This window comes from Phacochoerus africanus, chromosome 1 (genome assembly GCF_016906955.1).
Source record: "Phacochoerus africanus isolate WHEZ1 chromosome 1, ROS_Pafr_v1, whole genome shotgun sequence".
Lineage (NCBI taxonomy): Eukaryota > Metazoa > Chordata > Mammalia > Artiodactyla > Suidae > Phacochoerus > Phacochoerus africanus.
Genome location: NC_062544.1, coordinates 25,890,048 through 25,908,380, shown reverse-complemented (window position 1 = coordinate 25,908,380; position 18,333 = coordinate 25,890,048). Strand labels below are relative to the sequence as shown.

The window sequence follows — 18,333 nt, the reverse complement described above, 5'->3', positions numbered from 1 at the left end:
CTCTAAGTGGAAGTCAGTTTATTTGACTTTACTTGATGATTTTTTACAACTATGACAGCCAGGGGAGGAAAGGGATCTATCAGGGTAAGAGCTGGGAGAAGAAAATAAGAAAAGAGCTACCACTTACTGAGTGTCTGTTATTACTGGTCATTATAAATGCCTTTTGTTTTCACATCTGATCCCCACCACCAAGTTAGATAGACAAAAATAGTCCCAGGTACAGCTGAGGTAAATGCGACTTAGGGACTTGCACAATATTCAGATTAGACAACTGAGCCTGAGAGAGAGGCACTTGCACAGTTATTCTGAAATTAATAAGCGGCAATGACAAGATTGGAACTTCGTCCTCTCTGCCTGCCTGCCAGATTCCACAACATGCTGCCTTCAGAGGCCAGACCTGCTGGAGGGGTGTTAGGGCTCAGCAGAATGTGGTATGGTTGCGTTCTCCTAAGCCAAGGGCATTGTGAGCGTTTGTGTTTAAGATGCAGGCCCTAAATAATGTTCTCAAAGTTGATCCCGGACCATCTGCATCAGGGTCTCCTGGGTATCCGTGGATACTAGCTATTGGCCTTCACTCCCTGAACCTGCTGGACCAGAGGGGTTGGGTGGAGGATGGGCATCTGCAGCTATAGCCAGCTTCCTGGGAAGGTCTGATCCCAATGAAGCTTGAGAAACATTCAGCTACATAACATCAAGGTCTTAAAAGGAGGAGGTGGCAGTGGATATAGCAGACACTTTTGTGACACAGGAAGGTCTTGCTAATAAAATAGCCTAGAAACTAGCTTTTGTTTTAAATGAACCATTAGAAAGATAAGTTACCTTTCTGCCGGGCTTTAATTACAGGGCAAGGTGGTCAGGTACAGACCGAACTTGGGGGTGCAAGTGAAAGTGAGGGCAAAGGAAAAGGGAAGAGGAGAGGGCGGGGCTTGCTCACAGAATAAGTGTATCTTTTGATGCCTCCTATTTCCAAAGAGAAGAGAAAATGAGTTTTCTGCCGGTGCACTTCGGGGGGCCTGGGCTCTCATTATGCATTACTTAGGGGATTCATCCAGTGACTCTCCTTCCTCCCACACCTCCCAGTTCCTCCGGCCTCCTCTGAGCTCAGCCATGGAATGACAATCCCCCTTCACCTTCCTCCTCCAATTAAGGTTTACACCAATTAGAGCCCAACTGTGCTCCCAGGCCGAGAGCCCAAATGCTAGGAACTGCCCTCTGGTGTGTCCTGGAGGAGCAATTACAAACACTGTGCTGCCAGCACTGCCTACTTCAGGGGAGGCTCTGGAACCAGGGAATATGCACGAATCTGAAGCCAGAATCCTCCTCCACTATCCTTTCATTTCCTCCAGCTCCACAGAACACAGGCTGCTTCTGCATTGTTATTGATTCCTCCACTGTTACAAACCCCCTGAGCCAGACAGAGAAGTTATGGATATTCAAAAGGAGATTTGCTGCAAGCGTCTCCCTTTGTACCCAGCGACCAGCATCCTTGTTCCTGGTGGTGCCCCCTCACTGTTTTGATATTCAAGACTTGTCGAAAGGAGTCCCTCTGGAACCCAGGCCAAGCCAAACAGCAGCATGCCCTTTAGGAGAAAAGCCTGGTCTTCATCTAACCAAGGAGAAAGGCTTCAGAGAGCTACATGAGTCGCCCTGAGTCACGCACTTCGAGGTGCTGAGTTTCCTTCTATGGTTAAGTCATTTGGCCACCAGGTCTTGGCCTTGACTGCCACTTAAAGCTATTACCTAACCAGAGAAAAAGGCATTTCACTAGAAACACAATATGCACCCCTGCCTGTGAATTTGGCAACCATCTTTCCACTTAAATTATTTAGTATTTTCCTTTTGTTTACTTAGGATGCTCTCCCAGCATGGAGCCAGGTAAACTGTGAGAGCCTCGTCTTCCAGCCATAGTCTTTCAGGCCAGCAATGAAGTCAGCAGTGAAAAGTAATTATAAAGCACACGGCAAGTCTGTTCTTTCTAGTAATCACAGATGCCTTGGCAGCTCTCATCCCATTTTGGTATGGACTGAGCAGCATTCATTTCAGATGCAGGAACATGAATGTTAATGGCAATACTACCACCAGCATCACCCAAACAACTGCCGCCAAACATAGCTCAAGCTGTCTCTTTTGGAAAGAGGTATAAAGTTTGGGGTACATATGGTACCTTCTCAGAGCCTCGATGGGTTGATCCCCAAAATATTTGCCATTAGTCCCTGCTTCTCTCAGTACGTTTATCCCTTTCCTCTTTTCCCTAGAGTGTAAGGGGAAAGAAGTAGGATTTACAGCATCAGCAATTTATCTGCAATAAAAATGAAGCCAATTTTAATGCATTAATAGCTAGAGAGGCCAAAATATGCCATAAATATAAAATCAAGCAAGTTGAGAATTTCACAGGAATAGCAAATGGACGGCTGCTGGCACGTGGGCCACAAGTGACCACAGAATGACCCAATCTTTATTTCTCTGTCAAGTTAATGCAATCGTCATTACCATCTTTGAACCAGGCCCTGTGCCAGGCATTTCACCAAACACTGTACATGTATCATCTCTTTTCAGACTCCCAACAACCCTAAAATGTGGGTGTGATTATTATTCCCATTTTACAGATGACAAAACTGAGATGCAGAGAAGCTATGTGACTTGTCCAAGATCCACTGGTCCTGCTTTTTTTTTTTTTTTTTTTTTTTTTGTCTTTTTAGGGCTGCACGCACTGAGCGAGGCCAGGGAACAAACCCGCATCTGCATGGATACTAGTTGGGTTCCTTACCACTAAGCCACAATAGGAAGTCCTGGTTCTGCTTTTAGGAGACATCCCTGTCCTTTTCCCTCTTGCACTTTGACCTCGCCTAACCAGTGAATATTTGTGTTAACATTCTCTGAGATGGCCTTCTCCTTCTGAGGACTTAGTGTGAAGACATTCTCAAAACAGAGCCTCACAACCTAGAGCGAAGACCTTGCTCACAGACAGCAGTCGGCAGTGAGATTTCTGCAGCTTGGCACTGCTTATTTATGTGTCAGGAAGAGAACCTGACTCTCTGAGGACTTGTCAGCAGACAGGTGCCCAAGGAGAAGGAGGAGTACACCTGCCAGTTTAAAATGCTGCGAGTCGTGAGGCTTAAAATTACACCCTATATATAATGAGCAAAGTGGTCATCAGGAAAAAGTTTGAGGAACAACATCCCTTCCAGGCTGGGGTGAAGGGGAGGGCACTAACTAAAGTTCATATTTTCCTGGACTGTGATTCTTCCCCAGAGACACTTTCCAAAGTGGTATGATTTATCCAAGGAGACAGGAACCAAAGTACCTTCACTGATTCCATTGATTCTTACAGCTCATTCTTTTCAAAGAAAGTTGTAAGAGGTCAATAAATCTGTGAGTTCTGTGGGAAGAGGAGCCACAGAAACACTCCTACAGAGATGAAGATGTGGAAAGGGACTTGGAAGTGGTTTTGTCTTCAGGGAAATGTCACGGATCATTAGTTTCTCAGCCAACTTGCTTGGAGTGTATGGTATATGGCCCCTCACCATTTCTTTTGACCCATCTGCTGAGAAGAAAGAGCAAAGGGCCACTGCAGACCTCAGTTGCCTAACTGGACCCAAGATTTTGGGGCCCAGAAATATCTTGAGTAAGCTGCCTCCTATGGGGATGCCCATCTTTTCTGAGTATGTGGCCTCCCTGTCAGAGCATCCCGGGAATCTGGAAACACTATGACAGGGAGGGTGGGCTGGGTCTTGAAGGGTCCTCTGTGCAGCCCAGCCTGGGTTGGGTCTGGTCCCACAGGGAGCCATCACGGTGCACACAGATTTAGTTGCACCAGACTGTGGCCACCACTCCGCCCCACACTTAATTGGCGACCAGGATCTCACACAGATGAAGACTACAGCTCAGATGAAGGAGCTGTGTATCTTAGGGCACAAACTTTGGAGCCAGACGAGCTAGGCTTAAATCCTGGCTCTGTGACTTAAACGTGGGTGCCCTTGGCAAAATATTTAACCTCCTCTGGCCTCAGTTTCCTCATTTGTGAAATGAACATAATATCTACCTCATGGGGCTATGAGAATTACATGAGATGTGAGAATTACTAATACAGAGTCTACAGTATAGATTTCACTCCATAAATGATAGTCTTCTTCTTATCATTATCATCATCATCATTATTCCTTTAAATTACCATGTGTCCTCACCTAACATGACCCAGGGACTCTCCTGTTATATATATTTTTTTCTTCTTAGAGTAAGGCTCTGGTAACAGCCAAGCCCAAGGCTAAAACGTTCGATCCTTATTTTAAGAAAAAACAGAGGACTAGGAGTCAGGAGAGCAAGCTGAGATGCTGATCATAACTCATGGTGTGACTTCCCTTCACCAACCCACTTGTCAGTTAAATGGGGATAATAACCTTCCTGGATTCCTGAGCTATCGTGAAGATAAAATGAAAACACAGATCTGGAGTGTGTGGAACTTGAAAGTGCTTAATGAAAATAAGAGGTTTCTATTGTTTGCTTTTCTATAAACTTTCATCCCCTTGTGTCTCACCCAACTTCAGTTTTCCCAGCCAAGATGCTGCATCCAGAATCTGACTCTGTCCTTTGCTTATGTATTTATGCTTTTACCTACTTTTTGATTCTCACTATTTCTTCTTCAAGACAAGCCATGACTTAGGCTTTTCGATACTTCCAATTACCTAGAAAAAACATCCCTTTGCTTTTTACCTGGAATGATGGCTGTGGCATTGATATGTCAGCTAGATTAGTGAGGTGCCCTCAAGATAGAAACCTGAAAGCTCTCTTCCATTCTTGGTTTACACACGGCTCACTTTCTAAATGCAAAGTGGCACTGTGCACAAAGACCTTGGCTGGAAAAGCTCTAAAACTCCCCAGACAGTGACCTGGGCACCCCTGAACCAGGTGTCAGATATTTGTGCATCTTCAAAGGACAAACCTTGCACCAAGCCTGTGGACCTTGAAATGCTCCAAACCATCTCAATGGCTCACGCCTGAATCCTATATGGTTAACCATGTTTTGCCATCACTGCCCCTGGCTGCTGTGAGAAAGAGTTCTGTCAAACTAAGCACTCAGCCCTCCTCTTCATTCATATGGAACATGGATGGAGTAGGTGGTAAGGGTGGGAGGCTAGGGAGATTAAAAGGAGAGAAAGTGAGGGAATGTTGGAAAAGTTACTGGTGTTTGACCTTTATACCAAATCCAAGGCAGGCAGTCATTCCCCAGAATCTGAAGACGACCCTCTGCTAAGAGTTTTCTTGAACTCTCACAAACAAGCATCTTAGTCCCTCCGTCAAGAGGCAGCTGAATAGGGTGTGGGTGGCCAAGCAAGAAGTGGAGGGGCAGCTCCTCTTCTCTACCCACCCTCAAAATGAAAGACGGATGAGAGAGAGCACTGCTCCTGCCCATTCATCAGGCAGCTGCTACCCAAACACAATATACTCCTTCTCCTCCCTTCCAAACTAAAAAGTAGTTTGTCAAACAGGTGAATGAGAAGAAAAATGACAATTTCCCTTTACGTTAATAAACTGCTTTTTCCTAAAAAACATTAATCAATTTCTTTTCAAAGCACACATGCTTCTGTCTATGCTGTTATTTGCCTGGCCTTGAAAGTCACTTTCATCCCCTTTAAATTGTCAAGACCGGGGAGGGCAGTTGCAAGAGAGGGGTGAGGAACTCTCAAGTCCCAGTGTTTATAATGGAACCCTGTGGTGTTTCCATAGAAATATAAAGTGTATCCTCTTCTGCATGTCCATGGAGGGGAGGGGTGAACAGTGATGTTTCCAGCACAGTCTACAATTACTGGAGTTGACAGTGTGGGTGAGGAGGTGAGGCACTCAGTCCCTAAAATAGGAAGGAAGACAAAAGACGTAGTGGAGTGCGTGGAGACCGTATCCTACCTAAGGACACGTCCCCTGTTATGGGTGTCCCATCTGCACCACTACCCAGTAAGGTAGCTTTAAAACCCCCACGTTCGACTGCGTCTTAGAAAGAGAAGTAACTTGCCAGTAAGTGGTACGGTATTGGTTCAAGCCCGGGCATATCCCACTTTGAGAGGCCTTGCTCTGTCCTCTGCAATGGGCTGTGCTTTAAACTGTGAGCTAAGACAGACTTTCCATTCTGCTTCCTGGCTCTCTGTCTCCAGGCCCGCCAGTACTGTACACATCTGGGCTCGCCCAGAGCATTATTTTTTCTAATTCTTATTTGGACACAATTGTGAGTCTTGACAAACTCGGGTGGTTTGTTGTTGTTTGCTTGAATTAAGATGTCAGAGAAATGTCACATATAAGGAGAAGAAGGGAGCTGGTTTATGCGTGTATCCATATACAGTAGAGGTATATGGATAAAGAGCTGGAAAGTAGCGATAGGTGAGATACATACAAGGCATATTTTTAAAGCAGTTGTTAGTTTAGCCATCTATCTTACACACTGAGAAGCAGGATCCGCAAAAGTAGTATCCACATCTGCCTGTTTCACTGTTGTGTCCCTGTAACAGATCGGTATCAAGCCCAGAGCAGGATGGATGGTTGGATGCACAGATGGACGGATGAATAGATGGATGAATGGGTAGGTGGTTGTATGGATGAATGGATGGTTAGATGGTTGACTGGCTGGCTGGACTGTTCGATACCACCAGAAATCTTGGGAAATTCCTAGAATGAGCGGGGGGTACCCACTTTCTTTGGTGCCATCTGATGCTCTAGGATGAAGGTTATTTTTCTGCTTTGGTGAAAGGAGAGCAGGGATATTTCGGAGCTAGGAGAACTATGAACGTGGATGCTCTCTACCTGTGAAACAGTACAAGAAAGGGCTGGAGACAACTCTTCCCCAGCCTTTGAATCCTCCTCCTTAAATTTCACCTATGGAGAGTGAGATGCAGGTAGTGGTGACAGAAACCCACCCCAGGCTGAGAGACAAATAGAGGTCCACTTCTAGGTCGTACATTCTGGCAGTGGGAGCCTCAGTGTGTGTCTGTGGATAGTTCTGTTCACTTATCTGGCAAATCCTGAACTTTGGCTAAAAGATCTCCAATAGCCCTTGATACTGGCTAGCATCTACTAAGGACACTGGGCAACTAATTAACATCACCAAGAAGCCAGGTGAAATGTCTGGCTGTCTGTCTACCACTCTTCTCCCAGCACATAACATAGGGCCTGGCACATAAGAGATACTCAATAAGTGTTTGTTGAATGACTAGCTAAATATCATTCAATGTTTGTTGGTGCCTAGCTCTGAGCCGAGTGTTGTTTATGCATTATGTTGTTTATGCTTCACTGAGATCCTATGAGTAGGTACCATGCTCATTTTGCAGATAAGGACACTGTGGCTTAAATATGAGAATGACTTTGCCAAGATCTCACAGATAAGCAAATGCGGAGTTTTGCCTAGACAAACACGGTCTATGTTACTACATCCAGGATATCAGTTACCCAGTTAGGGGTATGTCCCTAAAGTGGAGAACAGGGAGGACTAGAAAGTGAAAGGATATAAGCTGAGGAGAAGAAAATTTGGGGGAAGCCCATCAAAAATACAGAAACAAGGAGTTCCCTTGGTGGCCTAGTGGTCAAGGATCCAGCATTGCCAGTGCTGCTCAGTCCCTGACCTGGAAACTTTTGCATGCCACTGGCATGGCCAAGAAGAAAAAATATGGAAACAAAAGAAGAAGGCACCCATCCATAATGCCCCCCAAGCCCTGACACCCCATCGATGTGGCTACAAAGTAGGCCACCTGGCTTTTCTGACCCTTTAGCTTCTTCCATCTCAGGATGCCCAGGGACAAGGTATCGTTTGGGAGCTTTATCAGACACATGTGGCCATCATGATTTGCCTTTTTTGGTAGCACTTACTCTGATCCTGGGTCTCTGGGAGGTGACATGGGCAAGGCAGACCAGGGCGGATCCTTTAAAAGAGACAGCTCCTTTTTAGTCCTTGCTAGGTAGAAGATTTTGGCCAGTCATGCTGCATCACAAACCACCATGAGGTCTTCCCTCTCCCATATGAAACATTTCAGGTTCCTCCTTGCTAAACAAGGAGAAGGCCCTGTTTCCACGCCTTTGCATTTCCCTCACTCCCACACTGGCTCCTCATCTTTGGGCTTTCTGAGAGTTCCAATAGGAAACCAGGTAACAAACACAGCTCTGAGCTTAGGAGCCTTCTTACAACTGGAAACTCCTCTGTGAGTAAATCTCCTGGGGAGGGCAGAGGGAGCCCATGCACAGTCCGTAGGGATGTCTGCAGGATTCAGTCTTCCTGGTGTGGCTCTCCGGGTCCTGAGAAGGCCGAGCCAGACTTAGCAGATAGGCTGACCATCTCCAAAACCCATTGGCCTGATTCCCCATCACTCAAAGGTCAGGAGAGCATGAGCATCCATGGCACATGGGCTGGAGCTTCTGCCCCCTCCAGCCTCCGACTCTTTCAACCCCTGAGAACCCTGGTCTCCAGTGGTGCCACAGATCTGTGCCCAGATGACACAATGGTGGCTGCACATCAATGACTCCAAAACACACAAATAAATTAACAGAAAAGAAGTGGAGATTAAGAAATGCCCATTAAAGGACACTATTTAAATAGGTCTGTATTGAGGACTACCATGAAGTAAGCGTATGTATAAAACTCTCCGAGACACACTGTTGAAAAGCAAAGAAAAGAACAAGACATAATGTATTAGAAGTAATGATGTTAATGATGATAATAATAATAGTAGGGGCTGATACTTATGGAGGGCTCACTATATGCCAGGCATTGCTCTAAGTAACTTCATTTATATTCTCTCAATTAATATATTTATTGATGCCAAAGGAAGTCTTTGAGATAGGGGGCATTATTATGTCCATTTTATGGATAAGGAAACTGAGCTGTTAGTTTCACTATATATGCCACTGTATTACTGAAATATTTTATAATGAGTCAGTTTTCATGCATAACATGCATGTAAAAAGAATGAACAATTAGGAGCATTAAATAAATGTGAGAGAGGCTGGAGCAATATTTATGAATACTAACTATCAGGTTGCCATGTGCTTCATTTAAACTTAATAACATCCCCAAGAGGAAGGCATTACAGGTGCCACTTTAATCAACAAGAAACCGGAGGCTCAGAAAGGTGGCACCATTCTCCCCAGGTCACACAGTCAGCAGGCACCTAAGTCTCTAGGGCTTAATCTCAAAGCCTACATCCCTCCATGTCAGCGGATACTTTTGATGCTTACTCAGTATGTGCTGATTTGAATTTACTTTCCTTCTTTCCTCTCTGTTTTTCAGTGTAGAATATGACTTCCGGCAGCAGGAAGGCAGGTTCCACGAAGTTCTACAGAGTCTGGAGGAAGCAGAGCCAGTTGAGGAGGCATCTCCGCCACCAAAGTCCCCAGCAGAGCCTGCAGTCCCTGAGAAACAGGACTTAAGGCGGAAAACCAAGAAGGTGAAGAAGAAATGCTTCTGGTGGATCTGAGCTGTGGGGGCTATTCCCTCCGCTCTCCCCGAGGTGGGGAACCACTGCCCTCAGGCCTCCTCTACTTCTTAGCAAAGGCCCCAGGCTACAAGCCACTGGACCTGTGAAACCAGAATGACTCGGGGCTGGTTTAGCTGCCACCGGACACCTGACCACAACCTCACCCGAGTGTGTGCCGCTGCTTGCTGAGGACTTCACGGACCCAAGTGACCACCTGCCTAGCCTCCTGTCACACATCCTGGTTTTTTGAGTCTACAGTCCCACCCTGGGCAAAGCCCCCGTCACGCTTTCCTCCACCTCTAAGATGCTAAGCGCTCCCCGCCCATCCTGAATTCATCATCCCAAAGGAAAGAAACAAAAATGTTATGCAGAGCAGGAAGAGAGAGGAAGGTTATAAGCAGATCCCCAGAAAAAATTAGATACCTAAACTGGCAGTTTTCTAAAATTTTGGCATTCATAAGCACAACACAAGTGGGCATGAAGATGCAAGATCATCTAGGGGGTTGGGTGGTTTTCACTTTTAACTAGCCCCTTGACCCCAAAGCAAGGATATTTCATCTCATGCTGCATGGACCTCAGAGTCTGTGGCAGAGTAAGGTCACCACAGGGTCTAAGGGACATGAAGACATGATCAATCCTGCAGTTGTAGTTACTCCGAAGCCCACCTTTTAGCATCCTGCTTCTTAGCGTGGGGCCTGAGACTGCCTGGCAAATGGACAGGATCTGGTTTGAGTGTGAACTTTGAGATTCCACAGTTAATTTCCCTGCAACATTTAAGATCATGAGATCCAGCAGCCTGACTCTCCATTTCATTTTACCAGAAACATAAATAAGCCTAAGATAAAACACAAAGCTGGTTCTCACCCATTTACACCTGCAGCAGCCTTGCCGATATGCTCAAAGTCTATTAATCTACACAGTCTCCCTCCTTGGTGACCAGGCAATGGTCACCTGATTGAAGAAGCAGGACTGGGGAGGAGGATTTTTTTTTCCATTTTAGTATTAAAGACTCTTCCTTCCAAAGTTTGAATTCTTTTAAAGTCTGGCTCATTCTTTTGACACGACCCTCCTACATGTGGGTCCAGTCAAACTTGCATGGCTGAACAAACTGCTAAAGTAATATAATTAAGTAATTGCTACATACTTACTCTTGGGAATGAGGGGTAGGTGAGCAAGGCTCATATTCCTTCTTATTAAATTCTCTACCAGGCTGTGGTTGGATTGAGGCTGCTTAGAAAAGGGATCCTAAACTCAATAAGCATTCAATGAAGAAGGCATTTCACAATCCCCTTTGCTGAAGACTGGGTGTCTGAGTTAGTCTTTGCAGAGTGCAGCATCCTGTGTGAACGTGGGATGTACGTTCCCCACTGCAAATTGAGACTAATTGAGCAAACCACTCCGACAGTTTCACCTTCCCCTGTCACTGTGCTGCAGTGCACAAAGCTATTTCAGTGAGAGCGAGAGGGAAATTTGGCAAGGAATCTCAGCTTGCACTATTTAAGTCTTGGAATGTCATTCAAGATGTTCTTGTTCTGTGTCTAGTGTAATGTTTAAACCCACAAAATGAGACCGGAATACATAACGTTAAGTTAGAATTAAGATAAATACACTTGTCATCCTTAAGAAGCCACATTTCACTAAGTTATGCTACCACTGGCTAAAAGCCACAGATCTTTCTGTATTCACACAATCGACTCTCAGTTGGCCCCAACAATGGAAAAGAACAGCACACAAGATAATTCAATAAAGCAAAATCATTTGGGATCTCTTATATAATTTTATCTTGTAGTAGAGCCTCCATCTTAATTTGCTTTGCTTACACTAATTTTGAAATTAATTTATGTTCTTGGGCAGCATGCTAGAATGGAAATAATCCTATTCCCAGAATTGAGAGACCGAGGCAACACAACAGTCTCTTCTAACAATTTTTAGCAAATTGTTTAAAATTTCAGGGCCTCTTTCTCCATTCTTAAATGGAGATATGAACAGCTACTCTATTTTATAAGCTCTGTGCACATTCCAACATCAAATGAGCAAAGCTACCCAGAGCTGACCTGGATCATGTGCCAAAGTTAGCCTGCAATGATGAAGAGATGACTAGGATAATGCACACAAAATGGATAATTCAGCACTTGGATAATTAGGATATATATGTTGTCATGCACTTATGCTGAGTTGGGGCCTCACATAAACCCTCAACCAGCTTTAGATAAAATTTGGGTCAGAAAAGGTTGAAAGGTTAACATTTCTAGAAATAAAACCAAAATAAGGCTACAGTGATTCTATACCAAAGCACAACACAGCAATGCTCTGGCCACCGACCTGAAATTGGAAGGAGGTCTCTCCTGAAAATTGAACATTTAAAATGGTTATTGGGAAATGGATTCAGTACTCACCTTCCTGCTAAACAAAAATTATCATCTTTGTGGGTTTTTTAAAAAAAAAACAAACACATATTACATATACCAAAACTCTATACATATCTACTCATGTGAAAAATCGCTTCTTTGTAAAATATTATGTAACATCTACTATGAAATCCTATGAAATGCTGTACTTGAGGTTAGCTGGTTTTATGAAGAGATACTAATTTAGCAAAAGTTACTTTTATAACATTGAAATGGAAAAGACATACATCAGCTTAAGTTGCAGGAGTTTATGTAGCTGCTTTCTCTGTAGTTAAAAAAAAATGTGTACTCATTATACTTGGAACTTAATACCAGCTCATCTATAGAGCGCCTTCTTAAAGACTATGTACTAATGTAAGGTTTTGTAAATTTCTAAATTGTTTTAAATGGGATATTATCTTTTGCAATAAACTTACATATTTTTCCTAGGTTTTAAGACTCTGTTACTAGCTTGGGTTGATTGGGTCATAAAACTTAAACTTAAGAAGGATGTCTCAGTGGTCCTAAGGGCAGGGAAAGTTTTCATTACAATTGCTTCTGTATGTTTCCCAAGGCAACCTAGCATAACAAGGATCTCATGAAGGCCCACATGTCCTGGGAGCAAGGGAGGCAGTGTGACGCAATGATGTAATCCCCAGCTTCTTCCCAAGGACATGCATTCATGAATTTTATCGTTATTATGTCCATATGCCTGAAATGTAAATTATTCAATATTTCTCTGTAGTTATTTTTCCCATAATTTTCTTCCTAAAGAAAAATCACCACCATGAGAAAAACCAGTAAGTTGTTCCAAAAATAAAGGATGATTTTTTAAAACTCCTTGCTAGAGACTATGGCCTGTTGAAGGTGCTGAGCTGGAGACCAGCTCTCTTTGTTAAAAAGGAAGATTAGCAAGTATTCAATACATGCTAAAGCCACTTTAAGAGCAAATGCATTTTCTACCTGACTAATCAGGATGCTTGAGAGAGAATTGAAAAGAAAACGTGTCCATCAGGTGGTTTAACTTTTTTCCTTGCATGGTCCACGAGCCATCTAAACCCAGCTTGTTTACAGATCTGGGGGTAGGGGGACCTAGACATAGAATCAGAAGTCTTGGCTTTGATATTCTGCTGCCCTCTTTGTGTGGGGTGACCTTGGGAAAGTTAACCCTGGGGAGATGCTGATTCCTTTTCTTACAATGCCGAACACAGTCCTTGCCTCGCAAGGGGTCTGACAATTAAGTGGGACAAAACCTTGAGCATCGTGTGGGGCACACAGTACGTGCTCAATAAATGTGTATTTATTTACCTGTTGATTGAAGTAAGTTGGAGGAGAAGAGGGAAAATGTCATTATGGACTTTCAGAAACAGGCTGAAGATTTTTCTCAGGGCAAAAAGTGGTGTTAATAAGGAATGAACTTTTCCTGGCCTCCTTAAGACCAGAAGCCATCACAATGAATGTTAAGTAACCAATTCCCAGTGAGCCAGAATACACAGGAACATCCGGCACAGCACAGGACTCTGGGGAAAGAAGGATTCTTGCTGAGTCGACTAAATGTCCTAAAAGTAGAAGACACTGTGAGAGCTGAGCCCCTGCCAAGTGAAGCATGAGGCAACTACAGAAAGTTAAAGGTCGCTTCCAGGGCTCCTGGCAAGCCTGGGGGAAGCCTGTGTGGGAAGCAAGGTGGTGGGTGGGGCAATGCCTGAGGGTCTATGGGCCCTGGGGCCCGGCGTGGTTCCAGGAAACACAAACTCCAGGCTTGAGGCCCTTTCTGACCTCCAGGTGCAGTTCCTTCCTTAGCTGAGCAAAGGCCTCAATGTAGCCTTCATTTGAAAAAGTTCTCATTCTAAGCTGTTCAAGGCAACTTGCTATAGGCAGAAATCATATTTCTCTTTAAAAGTTCCAAGAAACATTGAAGTTTTGTGGTCATTAACCCTCATTGCGCACAGCTTGCCATAAAAAGAGCTCAGGACAAAGCCTCGTGCAACACTGTTCCGAATTTGGTGCAAACTACTTTTGACCTGCGTAATGCTCATAATCCCCTTGGGGTACTTTCATCCCAACTTGATCCCCATTTTCTTTCAACCAGTTTACAGCCTGAATTCTTAGTGCTCAAGTCTATCACCCCTACTCCTGAGGTTTCCCAAATAGATGATTACTTCCTGCCTCCTCCTGGATCCTCAGCTCATGAGGAGCCACCAGAGGTTGGTTTTCCCACTGCCAGGCTAAGCCAGGTAAGTGCGCCTCTCCGCTAACCAGCCTCCTTCTTCTCTCAGCTGGTCTCCGCGGGAGCATCCCACCTGGTCTCCCCTCGTGCTTCTAACTCCACCATGGTCCACATGCATTCAGGACCCAAAGAACATGCAGCCACTACCATCCTTCTTCACTACATTTATCTCGAATATTGACAGCCCAGCTTAACTCTGCTTCAGAACAAATTGCCATCATAATTAAATCCCAATGTATTTTGCACATTTACCAAGATACTGCCTTACTGTATGAAAGAGAAAATTAGTTTTGAAATTAAAGCAGATTGTTAACTATTTTTGCTGTAATGTTTCCATTAAAATGCCAGAATTTATTACATGTGACCTAGTCCATTTCAGACAAAATGCAATTTAAAGGAGACAGGGTCTGTCTAACTAAAGACACATTTTGGGCAGAGCATTTTGTCTTCACTTAAACCACAACTAAAATGAAAAGACAATAAGCATCACACCAAAGGATGATTTGCTCCAAAGCAAATAAAAGCTTTGTTATCAAGAATGGCTTTCACAAATTCTCAGAATCCATAACTATGGTATATTCAATTTCACTCCAATGAAACCTGTATTTTTTTTCCCTCCTGGTAAAACCTCAATATATATTTCTTAACTCTTCAACCAGACAAAATGACTTCTCCTCAGTGCTTGGGTTTGGTTTCCCAGGTAGCACATGCGGTGTTGTGATATTCTGGTTATGCTGATAGAAAAGCCTTCTTCCTCCTGAGCCAAATGGGCTGAGTCATTTTAATCGCCGAAACCCAATGGTCCGCATAGCTCTTAGGTTCAAGCCCGACTGAACCTAATGTCACACGCAGAGCTCCCATGGGGGCGATGGACGAGAGAAGGCATGTGTTATTGTCTTTGTTTTCTGTTGATTTGTTTCGAGGTAAAAACAATATGCTGTCTGTAATTAGGGATCAAAGAGAGCAAAATCAAAGCTGGGCAAAGCATCAGGCTTTGCAAACTCGGACCGCTGAGCTCACTGGGATTCCCGGAACTGACCCCTCCCTCTTCTCCACTGCTACGCATCCATCCCCCAGCTCCAAGGAAACTTCTCAGATGAACTCAGCCCATAATCACCTTTTTTTCAATAAACAGTTATAGATTCCCTTCTCTGTGTTAGGCAGGAAAACTACACGTACAGCCCTTGCCTCCTGGAGCTTATTATGGTCCAGTGATGGGCAGGGAGGGATCCTGACAATAAGCACAGGTCCTTTTCTGATGGCACACCTGGATGCCACACCCCCCTCCTTTTCACCCTCTTCATGCTGTCCTAGCTATTCTCCTGTGACCATTATCTGTATTGAGTTATAGCTCTTTCTAGTTTTCTCCCCCTTTCCCCACAATATGTGACATGTCATGAGAGTAGGAACTGCTTTCCTCCCCTTGTAAAGTCTTCAGTCCAGGAAGTCTTTATTTAATTGAAATGACAGCCTTCAACATCATGGCCATTGTCTGCTCCAGGTGGACCACGCACTGTGCTGGCCTGCAAAGTCTCCCTTATGGTTTTCCAGCTCCCTCAGATCCAGGCTCCCCCCAGCTCCCGGGGGAACTCTCTCAGACACATATCTGGCCATGCCATTCCCAGCTTTCCGCTCTCTAATCATACCCCACCACCATCCTGAGCATACAATTCCTCCCACAGCAACAAGATTCCTTACGATCTGTCTCCAAACTACTACATATAGCCTAACTCCCCACCACTCCATGTTCCCCATACCCATCTCCTTGCCAACTTCTAAACGTCAGAGGATATTACACGTCAGTGGCTTTAGCACATGCTCTTCCCTCTACCCAGGACACTGTTGCATTACCTATCTACCATGGGAAATGATTTTCATCTGGGGGGGGGGGAATAAATGAATAGTAGCCACATTACTACTAATCATGATAATAAAGGATCTATGTCTCTCGGGTTTTTTTGTGGGGGGGTGTCACACCTGCAGCATATGGAAGTTCTCAGGCTAGGGGTCTAATTGGAGCTACAGCTGCCAGCCTATGCCACAGCCACAGCAATGCCAGATCTGAGCCACGTCTGCAACCTAGACCACATCTCATGGCAACACCGGATCCTTAACCCCCTGAGCGAGGCCAGGGATTGAACCCGCGTCCTCATGGCTACTAGTTGGATTTGTTTGCACTGAGCCACGATGGAAACTCCCAGGGCTCTAGTTTCTCAAAGTTAAAATGGGCTATTATTAACTATTTCACTTCTGTTATCTTATATATTCCTCAAAAAATCACCATAAGGTAGCTAATGATTACTCCTTTTCCCAGAAGAATAATGGAGGCTTGGAAGGAGATCAGTATTCTGTCAAAGCCACCAGTATGTGATGGTGAAGGCTGGAGTTCTTTCCAGGTCTGCCAAACTTGAGAGCTTGGGCTCGTCACTCCTATGCCAGACAGCAAGTTGCAATTTAAATGTCAACTCCTCTCTGCAACTTTTTCGGATCATTCCCCGCCCCTGCCATGGAATTAGTCACTCCATTATCCTCTGAGTACTCACAGTGCTTTGTACAGCCTGCTGCTTATATCATTACCCTGACATTTCTCTTGTCAATGCCTCAGGCTCATCTCTACCAGCGAGCAAAGTCCTGGGGGACAGGAATTGTCATCTGTATCTCTGGGACCATCCAAGGGTTGATCCCATTGCCTGAGATGCTGTGAGTGCTTCATATATGTGGATGAACTTGGAGAAAATACAGAGATGGAAACACTAAGACGAAAAGCAATCCAGTGAGGAGAGTCCAGAATGAGAGCGGGGGTCCTGACTTCAGCCCCTGATATTCTGCTCAGCTGCGAACAAGTACATTCCCCTCCACCCCCTACCTCTGTCTATAAAACGAAACCATCTGCCTTTCTGGCTTCGCAGGCTGGTTAGAAGAAAAGTGAAAATATACATGAAAATGCTTCAGTAAGTTTGACTATCTCATTAATTCCTATTTTTAAAGAAATAGTGTTTGAGAGTTTTTTCTGATTATAAAAGGAAAGTAAACTACAGAAATATGCAAATCATGTGTCCTTTAAGCCAAAGATAGCAATATTATTTTAGCTTCAGAACAGGGTCCCTGGGTCTGACCTCTAGGAGATCCAGAGCCCCTTGTGTGGCCCCTTCCTGACCTTCAGGGCCCCGTGATTTTTTTATTGCTGTCATTATATTGCTGTAATCCTTTCTCTACATGTAAGTCATGGAATTTCCTCATGTTATCAAAAAATTATCATACATATTAAATGGCGACACCAATGCATCACTATATGGATGCAGCAAGAATCCATAAAGTTCTGATTTTGAAGGATCCTTTGATAGATCTGATTCCCTCAAGTTCCTGAGAAGGCCAGGGCCATGGCAGGGACCACCTGGACAGGAGACCTGCAGGGAAGTCTGTTTCAACCCCCGTTGTTCCAACAGGGTTTTCCGCAGGCAGCTCCGGTGCCTGCACCCTGTGCCCAGGGCAGGAGCCCACGATGCAATTCCTCCTTCCTGTCTGGGATGCCAGCCTTTGTGGCAGACATCTGGCAGCCCATTTCATCTGAGGGCTGCTGGGAGGGCTTTATTCACAGCCCAGCTGCAGCAACAGCTTAATAACAATTCGCAAATGCAGGCGTCATCCCAAGTCAGGGTCATAAAATAGTTTGTACTCTGACTCCTGACGCTCATGTCAAGGCAGGGAGAAGAAGGTAGCCCTGCAGGAGGAGAGTCATGCTCTTATTCACTGAGAGGCTGCCATGTGTTAGGCTCTGTGCTGAGAGCTTTACCCACACATTTTCACTCAATCCTCACCACGGCAATAACCATTATTAGCCCCGTTTACAGATAAGGAAACTGAGGAGCAGAACTGTGAATGTGAAGAGACTTCCTAGCTATGGAAAAAGGTCACCTCATTCCTTGAGAAAAAAAGGACCAGTTCCTAGTCAGCGAAATCCTTCCACACTCCATACCTTATGCCCCGACTCCCAAAGCCCTGAGAAAGCAATGGTGGGCCTGAGGGTGCTCATCAATGCCTAAATGAAAGGCACTCCAAAATTCCCCAAGCTTTTCCAAGGACAAGAAAAGACTGGACTCTCTTCTAGTGCCAGGAAACAAGGACAGGAGGCACAGTGGAGCCTAACCTTTAAGATCACACTTAAAATTGCTTGTTCAAAGTCAGATCTGCCCAGCACCATGAACAGAAGCCAAAAGGCACTGAGATATCTGGAGGCAGTTTCATTAGGATAATGACACACTGGTCATGC

General features: G+C 44.7%; 2 protein-coding genes across 4 annotated transcripts in view; one reads left to right on the top strand and one right to left on the bottom strand.

The window, feature by feature from the left end:
- The window catches only part of INSYN2B (inhibitory synaptic factor family member 2B), a 116,001-nt gene extending 103,714 nt beyond the window's left edge, over window positions 1-12,287 (top strand). The window contains exon 4 of the mRNA XM_047784849.1: window positions 9,263-12,287. Within this exon, the coding sequence (XP_047640805.1) occupies window positions 9,263-9,449 (187 nt within the window). The 3' untranslated portion in view covers window positions 9,450-12,287. The remainder of the gene's footprint in view (window positions 1-9,262) is intronic.
- DOCK2 (dedicator of cytokinesis 2) overlaps window positions 1-18,333 on the bottom strand; it is a 404,312-nt gene that overhangs the window by 201,790 nt on the left and 184,189 nt on the right. The window lies entirely within an intron of this gene.